At 40.7% G+C, this 12324-nt stretch overlaps 1 protein-coding gene across 1 annotated transcript in view; it reads left to right on the top strand.

Annotated features, from left to right (window-relative positions):
- Positions 1-12324, top strand: part of ALDH1L2 (aldehyde dehydrogenase 1 family member L2) — a 63642-nt gene that overhangs the window by 35944 nt on the left and 15374 nt on the right. The window contains exons 16-19 of the mRNA XM_077761959.1: positions 3118-3188; positions 3273-3378; positions 10764-10851; positions 11339-11432. Of these exons, the coding sequence (XP_077618085.1) occupies positions 3118-3188; positions 3273-3378; positions 10764-10851; positions 11339-11432 (359 nt within the window). The remainder of the gene's footprint in view (positions 1-3117; positions 3189-3272; positions 3379-10763; positions 10852-11338; positions 11433-12324) is intronic.

Here is a 12324-nt window from a genome sequence, read left to right as displayed (position 1 = left end):
TCCCTTGTTACAGGTAAGGAAACAGAGGCTTGAGGACAGCAAATGACTGACGTAAGGTCACATTGCGAGTAAACCATAGAGCTAGAATTTGAACTCAAGATTTTCTGAACTAAAGTCTCATGACGTGTTTTGTACTTTACTATCATATCTCTTACAGGCACCTGGTAGTCTGGACATCTAGGGTGTCATGGAGAGATTGAGAACTCAAATGCCTACAAAAGCCAGAGAGCTAACATACATTGTCTAAGTAGGCTGGGTGTAAGAAAAATCGTTTTCTGAGACATGGGTACAATAAATATTTCCTTTCTCTATTTATCATAAGAAAGTAAATAGCACATGTATGATGAGAAGTGGGCAGCTGCACTTGACCCCAGCACCGGGGGTATGAAGGGTAAAGGTAAGGCTCATACCACAGAGCAGTGTGCGTGCTGCTCATAGGCTCATGACAACCACTGCAGCACTAGCTGGGCACAAGAAGGAGGAAGTGGGGAAGGGATAGGAAGATAAAAGAGCTTACAAAGCATTCCCAACCTCCCTTGCACTTATGTCTCCTATTGGCCTTCTCTATCTGCTAAGAAGACTGGGAAACAGTATTTTATTTGGGTGAGTTGCTGTGACCATGATTAACATAGAGTAAGAGAGACCTGGGTCCAAGTGTCAGATTTGCACGTACCAGCTAATGTTGTTCAAGTTATTTGCTCTCTCTAAGCCTTCCCTTCCTCATCTGTAATATGGTCACAATAATACATACCCTGCAGGTCAGGTAGTGAGGCTTGGAAACAAGTTTGCAACAGACTAGGACTTGAGCATAAATGTAGACTTTATTATTTTTCAATGACTAAGTCATACGGATGTTAAGTATTTCATAGTGGAGATTCAGGTCCATACTTTATCCTTTATTATCAAATCCGAAGAGCTCTAAAACCTGACATGCCTGGGTGGCTCAGTCAATTAAGCATCTGACTCTTGATTTTGGCTCAGGTCATGATCTCACAGTTGTGGGTTGGAGCCCTGCATTGGGCTCTGTGCTGACAGTGCGGCGCCTGCTTGGGATTCTCTGTCTCCCTTTCTCTCTGCCCCCTCCCCAGCCACACAGGCTCTCAAAATAAATAGATAAACTTAAAAAAAAAAATACTTGAAACCTAACCATTAATTGGCTTGAGTGGCTCAAACTCATTTGTTGCCAAAAGCTGACCTGAACCAACATGACTCTATTTGTAATTTATATTTATCTCACTTAGAGGAAATATTCATATGCTTCATTAAATAAATATTCTAATTTTCATGTGTTTGATTATGGGGAGCTAGCTACTCCAGCCCCTACTGGGAGTCATAAATAATATGACATAAGGTACATGCACGATATAAAAGGTTGAACTGTATAGTTCTGTAGTTCAAATAATTGAACTATAGTTCAAATATTTCTGAATAGCTCTACAGTTCAAATAATTCTCAATCCCAAAACACACTTGGTCCCAGGGATTTTGGATGAGAGATGGTCACCTGTAATTAGTAACAGCAATACTATCATGTGTGGCAAACAAATGAATCACTTTAGTTGAAAACTGTTGTGAGTTAGTTGGGATTAAGTTGGGCTGCACGTAACAGATACTCAAGTATGAACCTCACTTTTACCTCATTTTCAAGGGGCACACAGGCAAGTAGTCAGGGCTAGTATATGACACGTAGGCTCCTTCTCTCTCTCTCTACCAGACCTACTAAGGTACCATATAACCTGCACCCTTAAGGTAGTCTCATGGTCTCACAGTAACCACTGCAGTATCGGACATTTCAGTGACAATCTGAGCAGGAAGAAGGGGGGCGGGTAGGTAAAAGAGCCTGTGTCAGAGCTGAGCCAGCCTACTGTAAAGAGCATTCCCCTTCCAATGCCTGGTGCTTACATCTTCCATTGACCATCCCTGTCTGCCCTANTAGGTGGCTCAGTTGGTTAAGCGTCCGACTTCAGCTCAGGTCATGATCTCACTGCTCCTGAGTTGGAGCCCTGCATCAGGCTCTGACTGGAGCCTGCTTCAGATTCTGTGACTCCCTCGTTCTGCACCTCCCCCACTCCCGGTTCACACACTCTCTCTCTCTCTCAAAAATAAACATTACAAAAAATTGGAAATAAATAACATTAAGAAATTTAATGTTTATTTTTGAGAAAGAGAGACAGAGTGTGAGTGGGGGAGGAGCAGAGAGAGGGAAAGGGAGACACAGAATCCAAGGCAGTCTCCAGGCTCTGGCTGTCAGCACAGAGCCTGACGCGGGGCTCGAACTAATGAACTGCGAAATCATGACCTGAGCCAAAGTCAGATGCTTAACTGACTGAGCCACCCAGGTGCCCCTCACCATTATTTTCTTTAAATAAAGTTGGGGCGCCTTGGTGGCTCAGTTGGTTAAGTGTCCAACTTTGGCTCAGGTCATGATCTCACAGTTCGTGGGTTCGAGCCCTGCGTTAGGCTCTGTGCTAACAGCTAGCTCAGGGCCTGGAGCTTGTTTCAGATTCTGTATCTCCCTCTCTCTCTGACTCTCCCCTGATCCCACTGTCTCTATCTCTCAGAAATAAAATAAAAGCATTAAAACAATTTTTTAAAATAAAGCTTATTTATTTTTGAGAGACAGAGCACGCAAGTGGGGTAGAAGCAGAAGGAGAGACAGAGGAAGGGAATTCCAAGCAGACTCTGCACTGTCAGTGCAGAGCCCAATGCAAGGCTCGAACTCACAAACCATATCACCATTATTAATATAAGGACAGAGGTAAGAACGGCTATTGGGTACACAATTAATATTCTCTGCCATGGCAAGAAGTTGGGAATGGAGGTAACTAAATTAGAACTATGTTTAATAGATAGATAGGTAGGTAGGTAGGTAGATAGATAGATAGATAAAATTATGTTTATTCTCCTGTGTCTTACATTCTCTCCAGAAAGAAATACCAGTTCCTTTTTCTGGTATGAATATATTTCTTATATATTATATATTCTTATAAATTGAACACTGCCTTTTTATACCAGCTAAGAAAAAGTAATAATGGTGGGCAGAAAGTGGATTCCTTGAGATTGGATTTACCCATTTCAATTAGTGAAATAAGTATCAACCTTCGTTTTTACTCTTTAGGGTTCTACCATTCCAATCAACCAGGCCCGTCCAAATCGCAATCTGACCTTCACCAAGAAGGAGCCTCTTGGGTGAGACAAGGAGAGCGCGTGGGTAACTGGGGTGAGTTGTGTCGGTTGGAGACAACTAAAGATGTCATCTTTCTGCCTCGGCAGGGTCTGTGCCATTATCATCCCCTGGAATTACCCACTGATGATGCTGGCGTGGAAGAGCGCCGCGTGTCTGGCAGCAGGCAACACCTTAGTGCTCAAGCCAGCGCAGGTGAGATGCAAAGAGCCAGAGCTGAAGCTCATTCTCTCCTATTTACTTGAAAACAGAGATACATGTTTATAAACATTATGTCTTTCAACAAAAATGAGATTGTATATTGTAACATCTTCAAAGGCATCATGGATGGGCATCTTTTCATATTAGGTAAATCTTCATTTTTCTTAAAGTTTGTTTATTTTGAGAGAGACAGAGACAGTATGAGTGGGGGAGGGGCAAGGAGGGTGTGTGTGTGTGTGTGTGTGTGTGTGTGTGTGTGAGAGAGAGAGAGAGAGAGAATGAGAGAATCCCAAGCAGGCTCTGCGGTGTCAGTGCAGAGCCTGATGCAGGGCTTGAACCCACAAAACTGCAAGATCATGACCTGAGCTGAAACCAAGAGCCGCACACAACTAACTGAGCCTCTCAGATGCCCTAAATTTTCATTTTTAATGGCTGCCTAATGTACCCCATGGATACCCCACGATTTAAAATTTCCATGACAAGGGAAGCAAGCATAGGGTTACTTGGTGAAATCCATTGAATTTCTATGAGCGAATCTAATTCTTGCCAAATTCCAAATGCCCAATGATTAGAGAATTATTTAGAGTAACTATAAGACATCAAAAGAAAAAGTATTATATAGGGATTCAAATTTTAATTACTAAAAATATTGTAAAGATTTGGAAGATGAAGGAAAGGGATGCAAAAGGATATACCTAATTGTAGCAACTGTAAGGATATGTATACTGGATAACAAAAAATGATAAAAAATAATAATTCAAATGATAGAGTTCTTTAAAAAATCTTTTAATGCTACAGTAGCTTTTCAGGGGAAAGAATATGGTAGCCAATTTAATACCTGGCTGAGCACTGAGTATGTAAAAGTGACCAGGAGTTGACATTCTGAGGTGCATAAGTCACAGAGAAAACTTGATCATTATTCTAGAAGGATTTACAGCTCATTATATATCGGCTCTCCTTTTATTTCTTCTTCTAGAACTTAAGAAATTAGTTTCATTTGGCATTACTACTTAGTCATAGTGACCACAGCCATCTTGGTTTGCTTGTTAGAAACAATTTCATTTCATTCTTAAAAAATGTTTATTTATTGGGGCACCTGGGTGGTTCAGTCCATTAAGCATCTGATTCACATCATGATCTCATGGTTTGTGGGTTCGAGCCCCACGTTGGGCTCTGTGCTGACAGCTCGGAGCCTGGAGCCTGCTTTGGATTCTGTGTCTCCATCCTTCTCTCTCTCTCTGCCCTTTCCCCACTCACACTCTGTCTTTTTCTCTCTCTCAAAAATGGATAATAAAACACTAAAATTTTTTTTAATTAAACATATTTTAACATGTTTATTTATTTTTTTAATGTTTATTTATTTTTGAGAGAGAGGGAGAGTGTGTGTGGGAGGGGCAGAGAGAGAGGGAGACAGAGGATCCAAAGCAGGCTCTGCGCCAACAGCACAGAGCCCAATACAGGGCTTGAACTTACAAACTGTGAGATCATGACCCAAGCTAAAGTTAGATGCTTAACCTACTGAGCCACTCAGGTACCCTTACTTATTTGTTTTAGAGAGAGAAAGAGAGAGAGAGACAGAGACAGAGAGAGAGAGAGGCAGAGAGAATCCCAAGCTGGCTATCAGTGCAGAGTCTGTGGCAAGGCTCCAACTCACGATCTCGTGAGATCATGACCTGAGCCAAAATCAAGAGTCAGATGCTTAACTGACTGAGCCACCCAGGCACCCCTGCCCTTTGGGTATTATAAACTGTGCTACAGTTATCACCGTTGTAAATATGGCATTATGCACATGTGCAAGTATATTTAAAAGTTATGTTTCTGAGAGCTGAATCACTCACAGACACATGTATTTGTGTGATAGACATGACAAATGCTTCCACAGAAATAGGACCAATTCTCCAGCATGCTACAGGAGTGCCATGTCCCCAGGTAGCACGACTCATTGAACGGCAGGAAGCTCGCAGAGTGGAGAGAGGCAGATAACCTAGCCTGGGGGGCTCAATCCTGGCCACGCATTAGAACCACCTGAAGTTCTCATTTTCAAATACTGCTGCCTGGGCCCCCTTGACGGAGTTGCTGATATACTTGGTCTAGTTTGGAGCCGAGGAACTAGTATTGCTTGAAAGCTTCACATTTATTTCTAAGATACGATCAGCATTGAAAATCACTAAATGGTATCCTATGAGAGTGCTAAGTAGTGAAGAATTTCAATGATTGTATATAATGTTCAAAAATTATGAACATTCATTGAGGGCATGCTAATTGTCAGGCATCTGTAAGACAAAGATGCACAAAGTTTCTATTCCCATGGAAATTACAGTCTGATTACATCTACAACTTAAAACTGACAGTTTATGGGTGCCTGGGTGGCTCAGTTGGTTAAGCGTCCAACTCTTGATTTCAGCTCAGGTCGTGATCTCACGGTTTGTGGGATTGAGCCCCACATTGGGTTCTGTGCTCTCGGCACAGAGCCTGCTTGGGATTCTCTCCTTCCCTCTCTCTCTCAAAAATAAATACATTAAAAAAAAAAAAACTTTAAAAAAACCTGACAGTTTAATGATTGATGATAATTTTAATCTTTTTTTAATGCTTATTATTTTTGAGAGAGAGACAGAGTGTGAGTGGAGGAGGAGCAGAGAGAAAGGGAGACAGAGAATCTGAAGCAGGCTTCAGGCTCTGAGCTGTCATCACAGAGCCTGGCATGGGGCTCAAACCCACAAACTGTGAGATCATGGCCTGAGCCAAAGTCAGACGCTCAACCAACTGAGCCACCCAGGCACCCCAATGATAATTTTAATCTTGTAAATAAAGCACCCAAAGCTATTGTTGTTCTGTTGTAGATGTCTTTTTATTTCTATTTTTTAAGTTTGCTTATTTATTCTGAGAGAGAGAGGGAGGGGTAGAGAGAGGGAGAGAGAGAGAGAGAGAGAGAGAGAGAGAGAGAGAATCCCAAGCAGGTTCCACACTGGCAGCTCAGAGCCTAGTGCAGAGCTTGAATTCATGAACCGTAAGATCATGACCCAAGCTGAAACCAAGAGTCAGATACTTAACTGACTGAGCCACCCAGGCACCCTGATATCTTTTTATTTTATTGTATACTATCACATAATGACAGTATGAAACCATTTCCAGTATTAAGGCCTTGTGTGAATGTCAAGAGGAGTGAATCAGGTGACCCTTTCCCTTGAACCTGAAAGGAAGGTACAGATTCCTGTGGCCTGGACTGGTACAGGTCTAACAGATTACAACCACTTTATTAATGTAATAAGAGCATTAGCAATGATCTACTCTTGCCCAGAACACTGCTAGATGCTTTCCTATATATCATTTAAATCAATAGTCCTGCTGGGAAAACTGAGCAGCCAAATGGAAGCAAGCCAATAGAAATGAAAAGGGAAGAGATAAAGACAAAACCATTTGTTTTATTTTATTTATTAATGGTATAAAAATCTTTTTGTTCTTCCTTAAAAAGAACTACCATTAATCCAGGGTCCTTAGTTTTTAAATGTCTTTCTAATCGTGATTTCATGCAAAGTCATAATAATATACCCTTTGGGCTAGGATCATCTTAAACTGGAGTATATGTAAATCTACCGTTTTGGATATCTTCTTGATGATTTCAAATATTTGAGGCCAATTTCTCATTGAGTTTAATGAGATCGCCAGTCTTTAAACCTCACCAGATTACTGCAGTGGACGTGTTGCTAGAAGGAAAGTGTTAGCCCTGCCTTTTGCTTGTTGTTTGCCTGTTGCCTTGGTAGTATTATTTATTATTTGTTATGCAGTTTCTTTTTTAGCCACTTGTTTTATGAACGTTGGGTTAGCTACAGTAATAATATATAACAGTATATAGTCTGTGAATCCATGTAACCAGGCCTATAAACTTCAACATGTGGCAATATTCTGAAAGCAAATGAGCAAGTGGGGAAATCACTGTCATTCCCTTGGCCTTGTGAATTCCCATTCTTTCTTGGACATACCTTTATGACGCATGACCTTCTGGCCTTCATTCAGACAGAGTGAGAGTATCATTATCCAGCCATATAATAAATGTTAGTTGTGTTTGACTTGCTGCATATCTTTGTCTGTTAGAATATGTAAATAGAAGCTCTACTGTTCTCTTTTCACACCTTCACGAATCTTCCTGCACACTCCATTCATTGGGACTACACTAACAAGGCCTAGTCAGCATTGGTTTTTAAGAGAGTGGAAATAATGACTTTCATTTTGCTCCTGAGTTATGCATTGCTGTAATTGATGTTAAAAGTGAGAATCTATTATGCCATCTTTGTGTAAAAAATGAGGGAAAGTAAGAAGATACATATCCGTTCATTTGAACAAGAAAAACATAGGAAGGAGACACCGTAGACTAAAGAAGTTGATTATCTACAGGCTATCAGGAGACTGGTTGGAAGAGATAGAGGGAAGGGGAACAGGGAATGACACTTCTCTGACTGTCCCTTTTGTATATTCCTCACTTTTGGAAGCATATTTCCCATAGTCCACTGTGACAACGAACAGACCAAGAAAGAAAAGAAATATAATCAACCCAGATGGGGCAAAACCACTAAAATTGAATACAAATAAAAACAAACACATTAAGCCATATTTCAATGGCATATTTCAATCCCCTCATGATCCCATTGAGGGGAGTGAGGAAACATTAATCCAAGTAACTTTTGAGAGACATTTGGACTATGTGCCCTCAGTCGAAGGGCAAAATCACTGTAAATAAGTATAGAACTCTAGTTAGTAGGCTTCTTTTTCATAGGGACATAGCTTAATAATTCTCAAATTGTTTTCTGTACATTTAAGGATTGAGCAAATCTGTAAATGTTTTGTGACTGTTGGAAGCCATGTGTCTCAGTGTTGGAGAAGAGAGTTACACACATGAAAAGGCGAAAAGATTGAATGAACCCTGAGATATTGGATGGAGGTATTCAGAAACTCATGGGTTTTAATATATATTTAGGTAGAGAGATGAAGAAATGGATATAGGTATATGTGGGGATAGATGATGGGTAGGAAGATAGATACAGACATACAGACAGATAGATACAGACGTATGTATGTATGAGTGAACATATAGCTGTTCCCCAGCTCTGTCTCCCAAGAAGACCTAGAAGCAACAACACCTCTATAGTGTCCAGATCTTGGCTTCTAAAATTCTGAAGTATTTTTACTCACAGCCCTTTTGACACCATATGTGTGGGGTTTTTCTTCCCCCCGTACCAACATATTCTTTAACTCTCTGGACACCAGCTGGGTGTTCCACAATTCAAGTCAGTTCTGACACTAGCTACCTGGAGCTTTAGCACAGTCCCCACAGGTGAAGGGCTCAGTCAGTCTCACTAGACTGCCTCCACTTCAGACGGCAGGTGTGAACCCTGGGCCTCCTGTACTTCTGACCAGCTGGTTTCCATGACACCCTCCTCAGGTGTGATTTGCTTCAATGGCTTACGGAATTCAGGAAGACACTTTATTTACTGTGACTCTAATATAAAGGATAAAAATCAACAGTCAGATGAAAAGGTTGAGGTCTGGAAGGATCATGAGCACAGGAGCTCAGGCTGTGAAGTTCAGGTGTACCACCCTCCCATCACATAGATGCGTTTGCCAACCTAGAAGCTCTCTTGGTGACTGAACTAAATAGCAAGCCCCACCTACCTCCCCAAGGTCAGGATGAAACTTCCAATGGTTTAATCATGGCTTGGTCCTTCTGGTGACCAGACTCCATCCTAAAACTACCAAAGGGTCCCCAGCTACCAGTCATGTCATAAATATACAAAAGACACTGTTCATACCAGAGATTCCAAGGGTTTTAGAAACTGTGTGCCAGGAACCAGAGACAGAGACCCAATAAATATTTCCCATTATATCATAATTTTTAAATACTATTATTCACTGAAAGAAATCTGGGCTTCTTGAAGAAATGGCTGAAACAGGGAAAATACAATGTGCCTGGAACATCTTATTGAGTGAAAGCATGAAAATGTTCAAAGAATGATAGGGACATGTTACAAAGACACAACAGGGGAGCCTGGGCAGCTCAGTGGGTTAAGCATCTGACTCTTGATTTTCAACCAGGTCATGATCTCATGGTTCATGAGATCGAGCCCCCATTGGGCTCTGCAGTGACAGCACAGAGCCTGCTGGGGTTCTTTCTCTCCTTCTCTCTCTGCCCCTCCCCATCTCCCACTCTCTCTCTCTTAAAATAAATCAATTAATTTAAAAAAAAAGAAAGATACAACAGCTATCCTAAAGGGGTTTCTATCAGCCAAATCTGGAACGATTTGAACATCAAAAGAAATAACAATAGTAAAACACTGTAGCTTATTGAATAAAGTTAGAATCCATGAATTTACATGGATTAATTAATTAACCGCAGAGAAGGGAAAGCTCTTAAAGTGGAAAGCCAACCAATGCATGTGGAAGGAATGATAGAAAATCACCATCTGGCAGCCATCCTTTTAATAACTGATCCAGGAAGGAATCATCAGTGTGTTCTAAAACTAGTGGATGGGAGCTGGAGGAGTAAATGGATACTTAAAGAGTCTTGAAATCTCTTCCTACAAAATGTTTATTAACTATAAAGTATAAATGACTAACTCACAGTGATGAAACCGGGCAGACCCCCTTTACCAAATGATTAAAATTAACATTTCTAATATTGGGGCTATTTGATAGCGCGTGTCCCCAGAGATGGTGCCCTGAGAACTCAGCATCACTCCTGTGATGTTCTTGCCAAAGTTCCTGCACTTGAACAAGTGCACAACCTGAATCGAATCATGAGGAAACAGCAGACAGAGCCAGATGAAGGGGCATTGTCCAAAATAACTAGCCTGCGCTTATCAAAAATGTCAGTGAAATGAAATATAAAAGAAAACTCAGAAACTCTCCCAGATTAAAGGAGACTACAGACATGGAAAGCCCATGAATGATCTAAGATTTCCTTTTTCTATAACGCGCATTACTGGGACAATTGGTGAAAACTGAATAAGGTGGGTGAATAAGGGTTTCTAAGGAGATGTTCATTTCCTGATTTCGTGCTGTGGTTATGTAAAAGAGCTCTTTGTTTCTGGAAATGCACACAAAAGTATTTACAGGTAAAAGGGCATATCTATGTCTCGCTCTTACACAGTTCAGAGAAAAATAAAGAGAAAAAGACGATAAGACAAATGTAGTAAAATGTTAACATTTGAGACATCTGGGTGATGGATATATAGGAACTCTTTTTACTGTTTTTGCAACTTCACTGTAAGTCTGAAATTATGTCAAAATAAAAGAAAAAATAAAACGACCAGAAAGAAGAAGCAGGATACTATTCTAAAGGACAAGACAGGGTCTGGAGAAGGTAACTGTGGTCTGCCTCTGCTCAGGTCACGCCCTTGACTGCTTTGAAGTTTGCTGAGCTCTCCGTTAAAGCAGGCTTTCCAAAGGGGGTAATCAACATTATCCCAGGCTCAGGTAAGCCGTCAGAGGACCCACTTGGCTGTAACTAATGAATAGTACAAGAGTAGCTAAGCAGCTATTTTCCCCCTGGAGTCTTGTCTTGACTTATAACTACAGTATATTAAAGCTACATATAGTTTACCAAATAATTAACATAAAGGTAAATATATTTACCATGTGCTAACAATCTTAAAATAGAAATACAATAGTGGGTGAGTAGGGTGGGAGGAGCAGAAATTGAACAACACGGTAAAACTACCGTAAGGTGGCCTGTTTCAATTTTTAAAAATTACCTTGGAAGAGGAAAAAAACAAGACTTACCCACCTTTTGGGGGGCTAATAATTGCATGAAGGACATGATGTAGATTTTTTCAGTTTATAATTAATATAGAAAACGTAAAACTAAGAAAGCTTAGAAGTCTACTTCAATGAATTCGAAGTCACTCTCACCATAAGAACTTGAATGATGTTTTAATTCATGTTTTCTTCCCTAATTCTACAGGTGGCATAGCCGGGCAGCGCCTTTCTGAACATCCTGATATCCGGAAACTTGGTTTCACTGGGTCTACTGCTATTGGCAAACAGATCATGAAGAGGTATTGGTTTTAGTGTGTTGATTTGCTGCAGATCCTAGTAAACCAGGTTTTCGTTTGGCTTTTTTGGTGTTTTTTTTAATATAGAATGCATTTGGAGGGGGCCACCTGGGTGGCATAATCGGTTAAGAATCTGACTCTTGATCTCAGCTCAGGTCATGATCTCACAGTTCGTGAGTTCAAACCATGCATCAGGCTCTTGTGCTGATGGTGCAGAGCCTGCCTGGGATTCTGTTTCTTCTTCTCTCTGCCCCTCTCTCACTTGTGTGCGCTCTCTCTCTCTCTCTGTCTCAAAAGTAAATAAATAAACTTAATAAAAAGAGAATACATTTGGAGGGAGAAAACCCACATCAGATTTAGAAGAGAAATCTACTTATCAGTGCAGGATATTGAGATATTTTCATATAATAAAATACTTCCCAAAGCATAAAGCCCATAGTCAAAACTAGAGCCATATTGGAATTCTACACCCTACTGGTAGCTATGACAATACAGAACAAAAAATTTTGTATACAAAAGCTGTGGACCTAAATGGTTTTGGGGCATAAGTAAGAAACTGAAGTGATGTAAATGGCAAATATGGATTATTTATAAAATGAATTCCTAAAAAGCAGTAACGTTTGTTTTTTAAAAAATTGCAGACAATCTAAATGTCCAAAACAAGGCATGGTTAAGGTATGTCAGTATAGGGACACCTGGCTGGCTCAGTCGGTTAAGCATGTATTCTTGATTTTAGCTCAGGTATGATCCCTGAGTTGTGGGATTGAGCCCCGTGCTGGGCTCTGAGCTGAACATGGAGCCCTCTTGGGATTCTCTCTCCCCCCCGGCCCTCTCCTCTGCTTGTGCTCTCTCTCTCTCTCACAAAAAAAAAAAAAAAAAAAAATTGACTCAGCGA

Source organism: Crocuta crocuta, unplaced genomic scaffold (genome assembly GCF_008692635.1).
Source record: "Crocuta crocuta isolate KB4526 unplaced genomic scaffold, BGI_CrCroc_1.0 scaffold193, whole genome shotgun sequence".
Lineage (NCBI taxonomy): Eukaryota > Metazoa > Chordata > Mammalia > Carnivora > Hyaenidae > Crocuta > Crocuta crocuta.
This window is presented reverse-complemented; position numbering and strand designations above follow the sequence as displayed.